Raw genomic sequence first — 19,472 nt, 5'->3', positions numbered from 1 at the left:
TAATTGTCTGTTGACGTAAGCTAAAAGTGAATCAAACGTGACATCATTTATACTTGGTCTTTTATATGAGCGATGTCCATGACTGCGTTTCTGTCTTTGGGTATTGGGAAAGAGTCCCATCACATATGGTGTTTATATATCTCAACTGATTCGATATGCAAGAGCTTGTTCTGGATATAGTCAGTTTTTAAATCGAGGTAAGCTACTGACAAACAAGTTGATGGTACAGGGATTTCAACAGTCTCGATTGAAGTCAGCATTTCGAAAATTCTATGGTCGTTATAACGATCTAGTTCGTCAATACAACCTCGCATTGGGTCAAATGCTGTCTGACGTGTTTCATACCGATTGTTAAGCCGTTCTTGGCACACTGATTTTGACTGCGGATAACTCCGTTTACCTGATCAGGATATAGGGCTCACGGAGGGTGTGACCGGTCAACAGGGGATGCTTACTCCTCCTAGACACCTGATCCCACCTCTGGTGTGTCCAGGGGTCCGTATTTGCCCAACTATCTATTTTGTACTTCTTGTAGGAGTTATGAGATTGATCACTGTTCGTTATCTTCACCTTGCATTCACGTTATTTCCTTGTGGACTAGTCAAATTTCCCGCATCATATACATTATCATTGCATCCATATGAAAAGACAGTGCCTAGGGTCCTGATCCAGTGATCTTCTCGTTGTCTACGAAAAGGGGTGCTTAAAGTAGGATTGTTTGTGTGACGGTAATTTTTTTCTAAAATCCTTACCCTCATGGACAAGATGAAGTGGTCCGGTGCATTAAAATGCTTGTAAAGAAGTTGGTTACCACCATTATTAATTTGAAATCTGTGCCCCGATATTCTTTTATTAAGTGAACCCTTGGTTTCTCCCACTTAAATTACGTCACACAGGTTACACTCAATGGCGTAGACAACGTTCGAAGATTTACAAGTCAGATTATCAAACGTTTTGGTACAGAAACTACGTCCAGTTAAATTACTACTAAATGAATTTTTAGTAATCAGTATATCACAAGTTTTGCAATTTTTTGCAGAACATTTTGAGGTTGAACACATGGGGTCTGAAAAGGAATTATCAAATATATCTCTTAAAGGAACATAACAGGCTTTAATTTGGGTATAAGAATTCTGGTTTCTGTACCAAAGCTGACAATCTGACGATTGTACATACGATAAATCTTTGATATCTCGAAGGATAATCCGAGGGACACCAACCGATCTGTAGGAGCCTGTGTCCCTTATAGACTCCACAGAGTGACACCTTTTTATACTGGGCGACGTGCCAGCCAGTATTGTTTCGTTATTGTGTATATTCATGAAGGAACATATATCGAGCGACAAGTATCCTCGGGGACAGACTGTCCACCAGCAGAGATACAAACTCGATGGTTAAATGTAAGGTGAAGATAACGAACAGTGATCAATCTCAGAACTCCTATAAGCAATACAAAATAGATAATTGGGCAAACACGGACCCCTGGACACACCAGAGGTGGGATCAGGTGCCTAGGAGGAGTAAGCATCCCCTGTTGACCGGTCACACCCGCCGTGAGCCCTATATCTATTATCATGATGAATGCATTATCAATGTTTGCCAGAAACAGAAATCAACCTTAAATTTGAAATAAAATGTTACCCGTGTATGTTGCAGATCATTTTATTTCAAGAAAGCAACAGAATTAACAATTCGTACTTGGGTACATTTATATATATTTTACATCGCACTCACGCATACATTATAATAAAACAATTCATGAATATATTACAGGTACAATATACATGTATTGTTACATTTACTTCCGCATTTGGACTTTTAATCTGTATGGATGAGCACACGTAGTGATTCCTATTAAGCCTTCAAAATTCAATACATCTGTCTCTGACACCTTCATAAAACGAAACTTTTGAATGAGGTTAGAAAACACGATAAACATTTCCGTTCTAGCTAAAGACTCCCCGGGGCATATTCTTGGACCTACAAAGAGAATGCATGAAATGTGAAGATAACGAACAGTGATCAATCTCATATCTCCTATAAGCAATACAAAGTAGATAGTTGGGCAAACACGGACCCTTTGACACACCAGAGGTGGAGTAAGCATCCCCTGTCGACCGGTCACACCCGCCGTGAACCCTATATCCTGATCAGGTAAACGGAGTTTATATGATTTATTAACTTGTACCGTTTATTGAATAGTCAATGTAATATTATCTAATGTGAGTCGTAGTAAGATTTGCTGGCAAAAGCATTAAACAAGCTGAAGAATTAAAGGATATTGTTGTACCTATGAGAATTACTCTATGTTTAACCATTCGCAGTAAAAAGTGCAGCAAAGACAATGTTCAAACTACTCCGTCGACTGAAATCTCGACTTTAGACTCCTCAGTCTACCATCGAGTTCCCAGTCATTATTCGCTAGTACTCGGGTTAACTTGCAATTATCAACAACAAGATTATTCATCCGAAATCCATCTCGTCAATTTCCGTGATATGCCGATGTTTCCGTCTGCGACAACAATTATGTTTGCTGATTATCGACAATTCTATGAATGACATAGGCAGTAATAACACAGAAAATGTGTTCAAGGTGGCTAGGTGGATTTCAGCGCAATTATTTCGTTAGATTAAATTATGGATCCTCCATTGAGATGTTTTGCGACAGAAAATCCAATACTGGAACGAGGTAATCTCTTCGTGGTTGTAAATGCAAAGGTATGCCAAACATTTATTTACAAGGTCTCGGACAGCATGTGGTTTGTTGGACCCTTGGACCAAAGTGTCGTCTACATTCCCCAGGCAACAGTTGAGTCCTCAGGCTCAACAAATTACATATTAACCTCGACCTAAGTCAATAAATGTATAATATATGCAGTAAATATAGATATGTGTATACATTTACATCATGAATGTCATTTTACTCAAAGCAACTGAATTTATATTTATAGTTAGAAACCAACTTCATTCCATACACAAATTACCTTTTAATATGAAATATGATAAACTACCAATGGTTTGATACTCACCTATGGAGAAAGGAATTAAATGGTCTTTCTTTGATATTTTCCCAGTAACTTCGTCAATAAATCTTTCTGGGCGGAACTCGTATGGTTGAGAAAAGTTTTCGGGGTCTAAATGTGATGTCGTTAGGAATCCCATCACAATGGAGTTTTTTGGAATCACCTGACCAGCTATTGCAACGTCCTCTGTAGCCGTGTGTGGTAACGATGAGCTCGCTGTTCATAAGAGAGTTAAAAATATATTTGGATTTTGAAAAAGCAGTTTAAAATATGACATTTCTAATTAATTATATACACTGTTGTTGATATCTGATAAGAGGTGATAATGTTTAAAACGATTTTGTTACTATGCAAATTTCCATACACGTTGTAGGATCGCATGATCTGAGAGACCACGTGAATGAAATCACTCACCGAGTACCTGTGTGGAATTTTGATATTTTTTCTATACCTTTGACTACCGTACTACCAAAGAATATTAAAATATTCATATCTATTTACATGCATATGTATGTTTATACTGTATGAATGCCTGCACTAGAGTATGTGAATTAGTGTAAATGTTTTAAGTTATTGGTCAGGAATTTTTCAAGCGTTTTATACCAATGTTTGCTAATCTCTGCACTTCCATTAGCGTGGCTTCAACATAAGGAATATTTGTCCTGTCGGATAGACGCACCTCTCTTTCCACACCAATAACCTGATGAAAGTATGAAAACTTTAGATACATTTAACTTAAATAAAAAATACAGTAGTAAATGTTACATAAATGTTTATAAAAATGCACTAAAAGGATTAGATACATTTAACTTAAATAAAAAATACAGTAGTAAATGTTACATAAATGTTTATAAAAATGCACTAAAAGGATTGATTAAAGTGATACATGCATACATGATTTACCTCCTTTATTTCTTCATAACATTTCCGTTGAACCTCGGGGTAACTTATCATATACAAAAAGGTCCAATCCAGGGATGTTCCTGTAGTTTCAGTGCCAGCTGTGAAAAGCTCCATGATGACTCTGAACATGTGATGAACTACAAAATGATAAAGAATTATTGTTAAGTTTTTGCTATATATTCTGAAACGTTGAAGATAACTAACACTTATCAATCTGATGATTCCTATAAGGAATACTAAATTAAGAGTGGGGCAAACACGGACCCCTGGAGATACTAGAGATGGTATCAGGTGCCTAAGATGAGTAAGCATCCCCTGTTGACCGGTCACACTCGTCATGAGCCCTATATCTTGGCCAGGTAAACGGAGTAATCCGAAGTCAAAATCAGTGTGTAAAGAACGGCTTAACAATAGGTATGGAACACGTCAGACAGCATTTGACCCTACGACAGTCTGGGTTTTTTTTTCTCTTAATGATATAAGGCGCTTTTTGTAACATGTGTATAAGTTAAGTCACAAATCCACATCAGGGTTAACTCACCTTTTCCTTCTATTCCCCCTTCTTCTCTCTCTGCTTGAATATACAGATCTATGAAATCTCTGATGTTATTTTCATCATAAGTTTTCTCGTGCTCTGCAATCTGATGTCGGATGTATTCAAGTATAATGTCACCTGCTTTTTGCCTCTCCTTCGCGGCAGTCCTCTAAATTATAAAGACAACACTACTTGTATTCCTTTTGTATAGCGTTTAGATCTTTGATCGTCCTGAATATTTATCATTAATTATTTGATACTATATTACTTTATTTCACAATTAGGGGTGTATGAAAACTCTTTCCCAATATATACCGTATGAAATCACATAGATGTTAGACTTTGAATATTAATTTTAAAAAATTATTTTTCTGAGCATTTCTTTAAGGAAATTTATTTCCACGAAGTCATTGTAAGTTAAAAAAAATCAACCCTTATAATGAAGTTTACTTAAAATAGTTTATTGCTGGGTCTTTCGGATGAGACCACAAAAACCGAGGTTTCGTGTAACAGCAGGTGTAACTTCGTAAGCTCCAAGCATATACCTACCGGCAATGGTGACGTCTCCATATGAGTGATATATTCTCCCGAGGAACATTAAACAATATACAATCAATAAATCTGACGTCATATTTCTAAAACTGTTATGAACTTGTTGGTCAATGTGATCATGAATTTGACAAATGAGAATTAAAGTTAATCGTTAAAAACATATTTCAATAAACTCATGACCGAATTGTAAGCAATTTGTTTACGCTCTGTAATCTATAAAATACTTTATATAAATTAGTGAAACGTTAGTGTAACTCACCGTAACGTGAACATAGTGTCATTAGATTACGAATATCTGTCTATAATCTATTCATTCTAAAAGTATGAAAGTTTCAATTAATACTAGATGTTTAAAAAATTAATAGTGCATGGAATATTTATAGATTTTTATTGAAATATAGATGTATTGGTCATTGATTTGAAACACATATGTTATAGGAAAGTGGTCACAAACAACTTCACAACCATGATATTTCGCAATCTATTTTAGTAACAACATACGACCTGTTACCCCCAAAATGCGATTTTCTTAATTTACATTCGATATGCTTCAAAATGATATATGATGCAAATGGTTAATATCTTATATAAAATTTGACTTGTGGATGCTATATGGTGTGTGTGTGTGTGTGTGTGTGTGTGTGTGTGTGTGTGTGTGTGTGTGTGTGTGTGTGTGTGTGTGACCTTGGTGTTGGGAAAGGGCTGAAATAAGCTTTGCCTACCGCCTAATCCCTTTCACTTTTTGTGAATAAAATTATCATCAATTAAAAATTAATGAAATCCTTTGAAATCTTGTCTTACCCCTCCCAACTGTAAAAAGTTAGGGATTGATTGCAAAACCGGCCCAGGCCCTTTAAATAAGACGTCAAACGCATCAATCAAACCCAGGAATTTCTCATCATCATGTAGATACCTACAAAATAATCAGCACCAAAAGTTCTAAATCTCAGCATTCGATGCAAGTGTTATTGAAATTAGTTATTCTTTGTACTTGTAAACTTGCGGAATATTGAAACCGTTCCTTGGAAATAATTTTCTTTTGATTTATGTACCTGAACCCAAAAACCACGTGATGAATAACGTTACTGATGGATGTCGTCATCATCCGCTTAACGTCTGCTACCGCTTCACCTTCCTTGGAGGCGAAAATGTCACCGAGTAATTTTGCCTCGTCTTGGATAACTTCCTCCAGAGATTTCTTCCCAACACCGAAATCGCGCAAACTGTGTAGGGCAAACCGACGTATTTTTTTCCAATTTTCCCCATTAGCCCAAACAAGACCTGAGAAGAGAAAAGGTAAACGAATGTTAGCATTGACTATATATATATATATATATATATATATATATATATATATATATATATATATGGTTCTGCACTGATGTCAATGGGAAGTGATATTGTAAAACTTTTCTGAAATTGAAAAAACTTAACACAAAACATTTTATCTGTGACATCACCATGATTGTCGTAAGCAATCGTATTCCTAATAATAAATCATTCGAAGTATCAGTCATAGATAAGATGCGTAATGATTCTTAAATAATTCCGTGGTCTTCCAAACTGGTTAGTATAAGAACTCACAGCATCAGATAGTATATCCTACATGTAGATATGAAATGGTTTGAGGTACAATTAATGCAGAGCGGTCGATCAACAATTAGCATAAACAATCACAATCTATTTTATATCCATCATAAGATGATATGCCACAGACTTCATTCCTTGTATTTCAGTTTTCCACCGAAACGTCTATTTCAGAACACTTTCACATGCAAACCATTTAATTGAAAAATAGAATAATCGTTTACCTCAAATTTAGCGTTATAACTAAAATTAGATTATTGGGATTTTACATAATATATTCAATCAAAGATAATCTTACCGTGGCCAGTCTTTTTCATCCTCTTTTGAATGTCGGGTAACCAGTTTGGACGATCGCTGAATTGAGCTGCATGTTTCACAAAAGCATCATGGATATTTTCATATCCGCTAATGAAAACCATCAAATAGGGTCCCACATACATACGGAACACGTTTCCGTATTTCTTGCGAAGTGACAAAAGCTCCAAATGTCGTTTGCTTCCCATACGTATAAACTGAGGTAAATTTCCAATGAATGGGAACGCAAATGGTCCCGGTATAGAAGTTCTAGGTCTACCCATCACAAATACCAGTGTCAAAAACACAAGAGTGAAAATAAAGATAGTGGTCATATCGAAGAAATCAAGGAAGGAGACCGAGTACAATTTTACCCAAGAAGAATCCATCACGGATCCCAAAATTGTTTTAGACATTTTGTTCTATCGTGGGTCTTCACGGTGAATGGCAGTCGTATTAAATGGTGTTTCTTTTATACGCATCCCCGAGGCTTAAACAGGGTCAGAATGTGGGACAGCACTAAACAAGGCTGAGGTATGTTAGTTCCGGATCATGTAGTTTTCAGTTTATGATTTGCATATATCAAATAGAATATTCAATTTGCACAATAGGTATTATATATGTTTTCATATCTTCTTTTTAATTATAACCAACGATAACGTATTAAATTAGACAGCAGAGCCATTTGATCAATCGATGTCGCTTTGTGGGTTGACCTATATTTTGACTTGCAATTATATATTTATGGTACTGTTAACGTTGATTGTTGAAAATAAACATGGTTTTTTGTACCTCAGGTGGTGATGGCTGGGACGTGACATGTGAGCGTTCTGCTTACTGACACTGTAATGTTTAATTATCCAGAGAGCGATGAACTACAATTGTCGGACCAGATGATTCACTACCGGTATTTATCCCGGATAATGAGCAGCAAGGCAAGATGGTGTACTGCATGTTTACGATAACAGGAACTAGGGTTTTCCTTGAATTAGACTGTAAACTCGAAAGTATATGAAAACCGAATTCAAAGCAATTACACTGAAATCAAAGGTCTGAAGGGACATAATGACTTCCGGGTTTGATATGGGTGAAAGGTGTAAGAGACGACATTGCTGCATGTTAAACACGATTTGTGATTTTTTGGGAATTGAATATTCACCATGATGATTTAAAATTCATTCAACAAACTCAGGATTAAATTTATAACCAAAAATGACAAACTACAACAACCGACAAACCCCTGTTTTAGAGGTTGTTAATGAAATTCAGTCCTTAATCTCAGCAAGACACACGTGCAACACAAACAGAGTACATCTTTCATTTCATATCAGACCTATACTACATTCTAAATCTTGAAAACCTTGTGTATTTTTAAATCACTGCACTTATATTTGATATCTAACCATAAAACATGTATAATAAAGTTAAAGGCAGTAATTATAAGTGTAATTTTTCGTTTCAAAATATGAACTCAAATTCTTTTCAAAACCTTGGGATTATATATGGCTGTAGAATATGTTTTAATAATATTGTCTGAATGTGAAAACACAGCATTCCCCCTTCCTATTTAATGTCCATCAGATAAGATATTTGAAATCAACTTTAACCAAAATTCATAGTAATTACCGACAAAATAATGGTTATATGAGTCTTTATAAATCTTGTGATATGTCGTCCTTTGATAATGATCATATGTGTTACTTGTACAATAAGTAATTAAGTAGGAAGTACTGATGGTAAATAAAATATAGCATTATATGTGTTTATAGATGTGCAAAATATCCCCGTCTGATTTTATTACTCCTCTGTCTCTCCTAAACTTACCCTTTCTTGGTATCTTTGTCCATCACCTTATTTACAAGACATGTATTTTTATAATCAATATATTGCCCCCAAAAAAAACTATTTTCGCCATTTTTTAATTCCTTTTCGCCATTTTTGGAAAATATTTCGCCAGTTCGAGCACTGAATCTTTACGTCACCCTGATGTTAGTTATTTGTAAATCATCTATATTACAGAGAGTAACATTCTGTTTATGATCTATATATTCATCAAACAGACGGGCACACCGAGATATTTAAGAAATGAATGTCATAGGAATTACATGTTGAATCATGTGCAGTAATGCGGGGAACACGTAGACACAGATACGATAGCGAAAATGAAAGTCAGAGGAATTCATCATTCATTGTCGATCATGCACATTAGAATAACAAGAGACCCATGTGCCACATTGTTCACCAGTGTCATATTGACCCTGCTGTTGTAATGTTTCTTTCAATTTTCCTTCCCATAAAATAGTTTAAACCATATTGTGGTCCCAAATCTAGCCCTAGAGGGTCACTACACAAGGTCACAAATCATGGTTTGTCACAAAGAATCTGTATGCAAAATACGAAAGCCCTACCTTACATTGTTCAGGAGATATTGCCTAGGTTATGTTTTCTTAACAGTAGGTCAAAGTCATAAGGTCAAACACTTTGATACTAAATGGTCTTGCCACAAGAAATGCAAATATGAAATATGAAAACCCAAATCATACCTCCATTCAAAATCAATGAGCAAGATTAGATTTTCGGACAGACGGAACAAAAACAATACCCTCTCCCCGACATTTGTCACAAGGGAATGAAAAAATGATTAATCCACGGAACTTACACGTAAAACATTTACATTTTGATACGATTTAGTGTGACCCTGCTACTCATTTGCTTTAGTTAATATCTGTATATTTTCATATAAAACTTTTATTTCCTATTATACCCCACCCTACCCTCGAGACCCACATTTTAACAATCTACACCATCTGAACATACTTGCATGTTTATAAGCCTAACCATGGCCCTATTGTTATACAGAATATATGCAGAGATGTTTCCCTATATTTTCTTAAATAAAATTTCAATCCCTTATTGTGACCCCAGTCGACCCCGGGGGTCATGATTTGAAAAAACTTGAAATTGCACTACTTGAGGATGCTTGCATATTTTGATATGACAAATCATGACCCCGTCATCCTTGAAAATATCTTCCTATATATTTCAATGTAAATATTTGATCCCCTATTGTTGTCTCATCCTACCCCGAGGGGGGCATGATTTGAACAAACTTGAATCTATACTATGTCAGGAAGCATTCGTGATACTTTCAACTTTCCTGACCCTGTGGGTTTTGTGGAGATTTTTAAATGATCCCACCTTATTTCTGCCCTTTTTATTACCTCCCCTTTGAAGCGGGCATGTACCAAAAGATGAATTGTGCAAAGCTTGATTGAAATTTGCGCAGTAGTTCTGGATTAGGAGACGAAAAGTTAACGACGATGACAACAACAGACGCCGGAGAAACTTCAATCATAAAACCTCACTCGAATCTTTGACTCGGGCGAGGAAAATACAATGTGCGTTAAAACATGACACTTAGACTCGGTGTAATGTACAGGAAACATTTTATACCAAGGTAGGTCACGCCCTGGGATCAGAACCTCTACCCTGGGGATCATGAAATCTACAATTTCAGTAGCCCCTACCTGCTCTACATCACAATGCATATAGCTTTACTTACACATGTGTGGTTATAGAGAAAGAGGTTTTGAAAATTGGTAAATTTTGGCAGTTTTTGCTCCGCCCGTAAGGCCCCGGGTGTGCAGGAGTCCTGAAATTTACAATGTACGTCCCCTTTGCACCTAAGATTCTTCATACTAAATTTGAAAAGAATTGGAATGGTAGTTATCAAGAAGTTAAAAATATTCAATTGTTTACACATTTAATAACTGACCATTTTGGCCTTACCCTGATACAAAAACCCCTACAAAAACCCCTACCCCTGGGATCATCAATTTTACAATTTTGGTAAAAGACTACCTACTCTAAATGTTCATTTTGTTTCAATTTAATATCAATAGCACTAAAGAAGATTTTATTTAAATGTTTTACACATAAACACTATATTCCAAGTTTAGACCCGCCCTGAGGTCAGGATCCCCGGGAATCATGAAATTTACATTACTATCCATTTACTTTTTCTTATACATATATGCAGTTATAGAGAAGAATGTTTTAAAAATTTGGGTAGTTTTTGTCCTGCCCCTACGGGTGCAGGAGTCCTGAAATTTACAATTGATGCCCTCCTTGTCCCCAAGATGCTTCATACCAAATTTGAAAGGAATTGGAATGGTAGTTATCACTGTGTATTGAAATGGCACTGTGTATATACGAGAGGGCGTTCTAAGTTTTAAGACCTTTGCTTAATGCTTTTGTTATAACATCTGGACAATAAAATATGTTCAAATCATGTCAGTTATCAAGAAGTTAAAAGTGTTCTATTCTTCACACATTTAAAAACTGACCATTTTAGTCCCACCTGATGCCAAAACCCCTAACCCTGGGATCATCAAAATTATAATATTGGTAAAGATCTACCTGCTCTTCTTAAATATCCATTTAGGTTCAATTTAGTACCAATAGCACTAACGATGTTATTTAAGCGTTTACACATTTATAACACTATATTCCAAGTTTGGCACCACCCGGGTTCAGAGCCTCTACCCCGGAGATCATGAAATTTACTATTTTGGAAGAGGCCTTCCTGTTCTACATCACTATGCATTTAGTTTTTCTTACACATGTGCAGATGTGAAGAAGAGTTTTTAAAAATGGTCAATTTTGGGCAGTTTTTGCAGGAATTCTGAAATTTACAATTTATGCCCCCTTGCCCCGAAAATGCTTCATACCAAATTTGAAAAGAACTGGAAAAGTAGAAATCAAGAAGAAGTTCAAAATGTGCAATTGTTAGCGCACGGCGGACGACGTATGACGACGGACGCAGACCAATTGCAATGGGTTACCTGAGTTTACTAAGGTAACCTAAAATAGAGAGCCTATGTATTTTTATTGACTATTGGTAACTGGTTCACGTGAACAACACAAAGACGGAGATAAGGAATAGTGATCAATCTCATAAATAATATTAAAGATACAAAACTAAAAGAAAGGAAAACACGGACCCCTGTACCTGTAGAGGTGAAATCAGATGCCCTGGGAGATTAAGCATCCCCTGTTGACCTGTCACATCCGCCATGAGCCCTATATCTTAATCAGAAAAACGGAGCAATCCGAAGTCAAAATCAGAATGTAAAGGACGGCCTAACAATTGCTATGAAACACGTCAGACAGCATTCGACCCAGTGATAGCTTGTGTTTGCAAATTAGATCATTATAACGATCATAGAATTTGCAAAAGGCGGACTTTAAACAAGACTGTTAAAAACCCAGTAACATCAACTTATTTGTCAGTAGGCTACCTCGATTTAAAAATTGATCATACATAGAACATGTTCGCTTGCATCGTATAAGTTGAGACATAAATACCATATGCAAGTGATAATGGAATATTACTACACACATGCCAGGTGAAGATAACGAACAGTGATCAATCTCATAACTCCTACAAGAAGTACATAATAGATAGTTGGGCAAACACGGACCCCTGGACACACCAGAGGTGGGATCAGGTGCCTAGGAGGAGTAAGCATCCCCTGTTGACCGGTCACACCCGCCGTGAGCCCCATATCCTGATCAGGTAAACGGCGTTATCCACAGTCAAAATCAGTGTGCCAAAAACGGCTTAACAATCGGTATGAAACACGTCAGACAACATTTGACCCAATGCGAGGTTGTATTGACGAACTAGATCGTTATAACGACCATAGAATTTGTGAAATGCTGACTTCAATCGAGACTGTTGAAATCCCTGTACCATCAACTTGTTTGTCAGTAGCTTACCTCGATTTAAAAACTGACTATACCCAGAACAAGCTCTTGCATATAAGAAGTCGAAAATGAAGAAGCTGAAATCATCTTGTTTGTCATGCAATTGTGTTGTTAGTTTGCCATTGACCTCTATTTTCAATGAAATATCCAAAAATGAAGCAGAATATCGAATCCACAAATGGATGAAAATGAATTTTGTTAATAAATAAAAGGTCGTCAATGAAAGTTGAAGATAACGAGTAGGGATCAATCTTATAACTTCTCATAGCAATACAAAATAGAGAGTTGAGCAAATTCGGACACCTGGCTATACAAGATGTACATAAATGTCGAGTTGAAGGTCACAGCAAGAGATATATCAATATTCCTCTTATATTCTTTATTTATTCTGACAAAGTGTGAGGTCTTCTTCGTATTTAGCCCATCGTCTGACATAATCTTCCATAGACTTTGATACTATAGATGAAGTTATAATCTTGACTACAGAAATTTCGGGCCATTTTAAATGGGATGATTTAAGTCTCGTCATTTTCAACCATATTTGCATCACCAGTAATGATATGTCTAGCTGAACTATTGAACATGTACTATGGTTTTTCAATATGGTTTACATCTAGGCACTGTAAAGTTTGTATTTGAAAAGTTCGAATGAAATAGACGATATTTAATTGTAGGAAACACAGGGTGTAGATTTGAACTTGAAATAAGATTGACAACAACATTGAAATGCTTTTATGATCAACGATATTGTTTATAATATATTGACATCATATATATAAATGAAGATGACGAACAGTGATAATCTCATAATTCACATAAAGAATATAAGATTTATGGTAGGGCAAATACGGACCACTAGAAACAGTGTAGGTGGCATGGGATCAGCTACCTAAATTTCACTTTAACGAACCAACGGGTCATTGAAAAGAATTTCCATCCGTAACCAGCGGTGGTTTAACCAGTCTGTGATAGACATGCAGTAGATATTTACAGATCTTTTTACTGATGCCGTAAGTTTACTTTAAGTCGGTATGGGTCAGCACATGTCGTGACACCGGTTGTTCCGGAATAGTTCAGTACATCATCTTCAGATACTTTAGAAAATCGGAACTTTTGAATAAGATTACAAAACACGAGAAACATTTCTGTTTTTGCTAAGGATTCTCCTGGACACGCTCTGGGTCCTGAAAGAAGAAAAAACAAGTTTGTTAAAGTTAATTCCTAAAATCAATACAAAATAGATAGCTGGACAAACACGGACCCCTGGACACACCACAGGTGGGAGCAGGTGCCTAGGAGGAGTAGCCATCCCCTGTCGACCGGTCACACCCTCCGTGAGCCCTATATCCTAATCAGGTAAAAGGAGTTTAATATGTCTTACAAAATAATACCGATATCTAAACACGGACCCCTTGAGACACCAGAGGTGGGATCAGGTGCCTAGGAGGAGTAGGCATCCCCTGTCGACCGGTCACACCCTCCGTGAGCCCTATATCCTAATCAGGTAAAAGGAGTTTAATATGTTATACAAAATAATACCGATATCTTACTACTATACTGCATATACCCACCGACTGAAAAAGGTATAAATCTGTCTTGATACTGAACTGTTGCAGTGACATCATCAAGAAATCGTTCTGGCCGGAAAATATATGGTTCAGGAAAATGTGTCGGGTCTAAATGTGATGTTGTTAAAAATCCAAACACAATAGCGTTTTTCGGTATCCTATGACCAGATATGTGTACATCTGCTGTCGCCATGTGTGGTAAAGACATACTTGCTAAAGATTGGAAAACAAATTGCTTTAAATTTATATTTAATGTACAGTTTGCTATTATTCATCATTCTAGCACATATGATTTTTACATAATAAATAATAGAATGCGTAAAAAGAAATTATAGTATTGCCAGTTTCAATGATTTAATTTGGCGTGCTTTGTATATCCATTGATATAAATCATATCATGCGCAAGGAAATAAAAAGAAATGTGTAACAGAAAAGAAATTATTCTACTTTCATAATATAAATGTATGTTTATAAGACGCACCAATATTTGAGATTCGTAGAACTTCTAAAAGCGTTGCCTCGACGTAAGGCAGATAGCTCTTGTCCGACAAACGAACTTCTCGTCCCAAGCCAACAACCTGTTAAAAGAGAGAGTAGCCGTAATCAATTATGACTTCCGCAAATAAAGATATCCGACAATTGTTCTTATTAATTAATTGCGTGTATATTCATAAAATGTAATGTTTAACAAAGGGTTAAGTTTGATATTTTTCAAAGGTCAACTTTCATAGTTAGCTTACAACGTCAACAATATTTGTTATCATGAAGGACATAAAGTTCCATCAAAGGCATTCAATGCAAATACGTTTGATTATAATCCGTCCGCGTGAACTTGGCCGGCTCGATTTCACAAAATTACAGCTACTAAAGGCAACATTACCTACTTTGTATATTTTCATTTTTTGCACACCTTTTCTATTTCGGTGAAACATTTTTGTTGAATCTCGGGATACCCTATCATATAGAGTAAAGCCCAGTCTAGAGAGGTTCCGGTTGTCTCTGTACCAGCGCTAAACAAATCCAATATTACTCGGAACAAATGATGAACTGTTCCTACCAATAAAAAATGAAAACGAATCAAGTTTTATACCAATATTTTTAACTGCCTATGGGTATCTGCTTGTCTCGTTTGAATGATTGCATGGAGTTAAGTTACATTTTTCATTATGACTGCTTAACTATATTCCAGCGCGAGGTTAAAATACGACTCCCGAATATTAAAATAGAAGATAAAAACCTGTATCATTTCCTTCTATTCTTTCTTCAGCATGCTGGGCTTGAATGTATAGATCAATGAAATCTCTTATGTTATTTTCATCATATGTGTTTTCATGTTCTGCTATCTGGTTTACTATATATTCTCCAAGGAGATCAAGCGCTTTCTTACTAGTCTGAATACGTGACTTCTACAAAGAAGATAGAATGGAAGCGTACAATTATATGCAAAGACAGTAAATACTATCAACACAAATACTTACAATATTACAACTATATTTACCGGTCATTCCTTTAGCGTCTAAATGCTGACGCCGATTCTACACGTTTAAAATTTATTTGAATGAAATATACTCCTGTTGTTAGAACGTATTTCGATCGAGTCTTACAAGGCTTCAGATGTTTTAGTGAATTACGTTTCGCAATATACATATTTCGAGTAATGCTACCGAGTTTAAAGTTTTAAACTTCATCAATGTTTATCTATAAGTTGAGCTAATCTTTTATATTCCATCTTCACTTGTAATGTTCAAGTCGAAATACATACGAGTTCTGTCCATAACCCACCCCCACCCCCGAGAATGATACTAGAGTGAAACGTATTGAATTTCTAATCTGACGGTACATACCAGTTTTCCAAACTGACACCATTTTGGAAGAGACCCTGTCACTGCTCCGCTATTTTTAAATATGTCATCCAACAGTTTAATCACCTTAAGAAATGTTTTGTCATCATGGGGATAACTGCAAGTAAGCGAAAGATATCAATTTTCTTGTATGCAAAGATCATTTTATGTACTTGAATTTGACATTCTGAAAGAGAGAAAAAACATGCAGAAAAGGGAGCTCTCAGATATGTAAATAACACTCACCGGAAGCCAAACACAATGTGATGAATGACGTTACTTATTGACAACGTCATCATGTGTTTTACATCGCTGATTGGCTGACCTTCCTTTGACGCAAGCTCATCGCCTAGCAACCTCGCCTCATCTAGTATTATTTCTTCCAGTGATTTCTTTCCTACACCAAAATCTCTCATTGTCTGTAGAGAAAAGCGACGTACTTTTTTCCAATGATCTCCATTACCCCACACAATTCCTGCAAGCATTGATTATTGATGGTACTATTGGGGATGTCGTGTTGACAAGCATTAAACTGTTAAAAGTAAGTCCATGTTGATTATTGATGGTACTATTGGGGATGTCGTGTTGACAAGCATTAAACTGTTAAAAGTAAGTCCATGTTGATTATTGATGGTACTATTGGGGAAGTCGTGTTGACATGTTCTTTGATTAGTAATAGGATAAATTTATTAGTTTTACAGTATCATCATTACTATAAAAACCCTCAATTCTTGCTCAAGCCTAATTGCTTTTATGCTGAATCATCAACCATTCATTAACTGCCCCAAATCAATACTAATTAAGAGAAGTGCTTTGCTCTGTGTATAAAAAAATCTCGCTTATGAACAATTAGCGATCGTCTGTTTGTGTTTTGTGTTAAGTAATGACAGCAGACGATCTGGTGGCCGGGGTGGGTGGAACGTTTTAAATTACCGTAGGTTACCCTTGGTGTACTTATTCGGGAAACCAAACCACAGATAATAAAATCGGATTGTGTCTGTATTTCTGTTAACCTTCTTTACACGAGGTCAAGATAGTTTGTTGTTATTATGACCAGTTGTTTACGTGGTGGAGAAAGCGCATAGTCACGTAGATGTTTACACCCAATAACGTATGGAATCCTATAGTGATGGAGATGGTAATAATTGCTTTGACAGACGGTTGTTATCATGCCATATATTCTGGTGCAAAATACTCTGATCAGTAAACATACAGGAATTGATGAAAGAAGTACAAGTTATACGGTTGAAGTTGCTTACTTCAGCCTCATTTGTCAGCGCGTCTTCATAACTCTGACAGTTGTACATGTATGTCGTTTGTTATAGTGTGTATATTGTCACAACGATCATAGACGTTGTGCTCAAAGATTTCTTACGTGTTAAAAATTGAAGTAATTTTGATCAGCACTATATTCCTTTCCAGAGATAATACGAATTTTTTTTCCCTTGAAACCAGTAGGTCACAACTTTTGTACCTTTATGAAAGTTTTGCCATAACATGTAATTTAAATTGTGTTTATAAAGCACAATCCCATGGGTCGTGGTGTTAAAACTAGGGATATAATCCTAACATAAAAAGAAACATGAAATGGTATTTTTAAAAGAACAACGATGGAAATTTTATCAAATCAAAAATGTTCTTATCAAGAAAAGGACTCCAATGTTGGTATTTTTAAAAGAACAACAATGGAAATTTCATCAAATCAAAAATGTTCTTATCAAGAAAAGGACTCCAATGTTGGTATTTTTAAAAGAACAACAATGGAAATTTCATCAAATCAAAAATGTTCTTATCAAGAAAAGGACTCCAATGTTTGAAAATATGTTAACTTAGATTTTCTGTATATACAAACACCCTCTTGTTGTTAAATATCCAGTGTGGTTAGACCCCCGGATACTTAGGTTATAACGAGACTACCATAGAGGATGAACAGTTTACAAATGAATAGCAAGGTTGCAGTGTCACAATTGCAGTGTCATGATGCAATAACAAACTGTGCATCTGGTCTTACTTTATAAATCAATATCTTGTGGTTCATGGCCACAATAGAAGTCCAGTATTTTACATTATGTTAAAGAGATCTAGATTTAAAAGTTGGTAGTCAGATTAGCGACAGTTATGCGAGCATTTCCATTTAATTCATTGTGTCTAGCCACGGTGGAAATTTTTTTTATAACTTTACCTGAAGAAAATTAAATATCCCCATTCGTTTCAATGAATTTTATTTTTCGACATAAAAACCTATATACTTCAAAATCTATATATAAAGTGTGAATGTCTAGATTGTTTATGCTATGGGCTATAATAGACAATGGGAGCATAGAGTACTTCCTGCATACCACATCGTCTTCTCTGAATATACAATGTACTCTAAGTTCCCATTGTTTACATGAATCATATACCCCATGATACGATGATGAATCTAAACATGTATACAAGTAATGAAGTTCTGGAACTATAGCAGTTATTTTTAGTTACATGTAGATATCAAGATCTTACCATATCCATATTTTTCCGCTCTCTCTTTGATGGCAGGAAGCCAGTTTGGACGATGGCTGAAGCTCGACGCATGTTTAACAAACGCTTCATGAATGTTTTTATAACCACATATAAAAACAAGCATATACGGTCCAATATATAGACGAAACACGTCCCCATACTTTCTGCTTAATTTTAAAAATTCTATGTGTTTTCTTGCTCCCATTCCAATGAAGCGAGGTAGATTTCCAACAAACGGTAATGCAAAAGGTCCAGGAATGCTTGTACGCGGTGATGACATCGTGTAGATCAGGAACAAAAACACAATGAAGAAAATAAAAAGTGTGGTCAGATCTACGAAGCTGAAGAAAAAGACGGAAGACATTTTTCGAAGTCCACGTGGAATACTACCACTGTATACGCTCTAATACACATATCAAGTGTTTACAATGCATACTCCTTGTCGTCTGCAGTGTCGCGAACAAGGACGCGGTATATCGGTGAGGTTAAAAACTGGGCTTCCTCAGTGTCGCCCACCTACAAAGCATGATTACAGTGGAAACATAAATGTTATTCCCTAGAAATATATGGTAGAAAAAAATTAGCAGAGGTCTAATATTGTGTGGATATATATCAGAAAATAAAAGGAAGCCTGGGAGTATATATATATATATATATATATATATATAAAGCACTAAATAATCACAACTAGGTACTGAAATTTTTCGAACCCCGGGCTGGGGTGAAAAATTTCAGTACCTAGTTGTGATTATTCAGTGCTTTATATATTAATTAATTGATTTTCACATGTATCGTTTAGATCCTAGGGGTAAACGTAAGGTTGGGTGTTATAATTGTTTGTTTGTGCTTTATATATATATATATATATATATATATATATATATATATATATATATATATA

General features: G+C 35.8%; 1 protein-coding gene across 1 annotated transcript; it reads right to left on the bottom strand.

Moving 5' to 3' along the window:
- Positions 1-1,650: 1,650 nt before the first annotated feature.
- Positions 1,651-19,099, bottom strand: LOC125660187 (uncharacterized). The gene is made up of 16 exons (XM_056148206.1): positions 18,572-19,099; positions 16,319-16,547; positions 16,076-16,190; positions 15,469-15,637; positions 15,142-15,284; positions 14,713-14,809; positions 14,235-14,444; positions 13,666-13,847; positions 6,899-7,316; positions 6,066-6,294; positions 5,815-5,926; positions 4,468-4,630; positions 3,927-4,063; positions 3,627-3,723; positions 3,030-3,239; positions 1,651-1,980 (listed from the first exon to the last, which is right to left on the bottom strand). The coding sequence occupies exons 1-16, from the start codon at positions 18,933-18,935 to the stop codon at positions 1,799-1,801; spliced, it is 3,057 nt and encodes a 1,018-aa protein (XP_056004181.1). The 5' UTR covers positions 18,936-19,099; the 3' UTR covers positions 1,651-1,798.
- Positions 19,100-19,472: the final 373 nt, after the last annotated feature.

The sequence above is a fragment of the Ostrea edulis genome, chromosome 9 (genome assembly GCF_947568905.1).
Source record: "Ostrea edulis chromosome 9, xbOstEdul1.1, whole genome shotgun sequence".
Classification (NCBI taxonomy): Eukaryota; Metazoa; Mollusca; class Bivalvia; order Ostreida; family Ostreidae; genus Ostrea; species Ostrea edulis.
This window is presented reverse-complemented; position numbering and strand designations above follow the sequence as displayed.

Bases quoted from the DNA above. Each gene is read 5' to 3' on its own strand.
- LOC125660187 (XM_056148206.1), bottom strand. From the start codon at position 18,935: ATGTCTTCCGTCTTTTTCTTCAGCTTCGTAGATCTGACCACACTTTTT. The intron at 7,317-13,665 runs TAAAAAGATCTG...GACCCACGATAG, and splicing joins AAGTAAACTTACGGCATCAG to AACAAAATGTCTAAAACAAT. The intron at 6,295-6,898 runs GTAAGATTATCT...TTCTCTTCTCAG, and splicing joins GATGAAAAAGACTGGCCACG to GTCTTGTTTGGGCTAATGGG.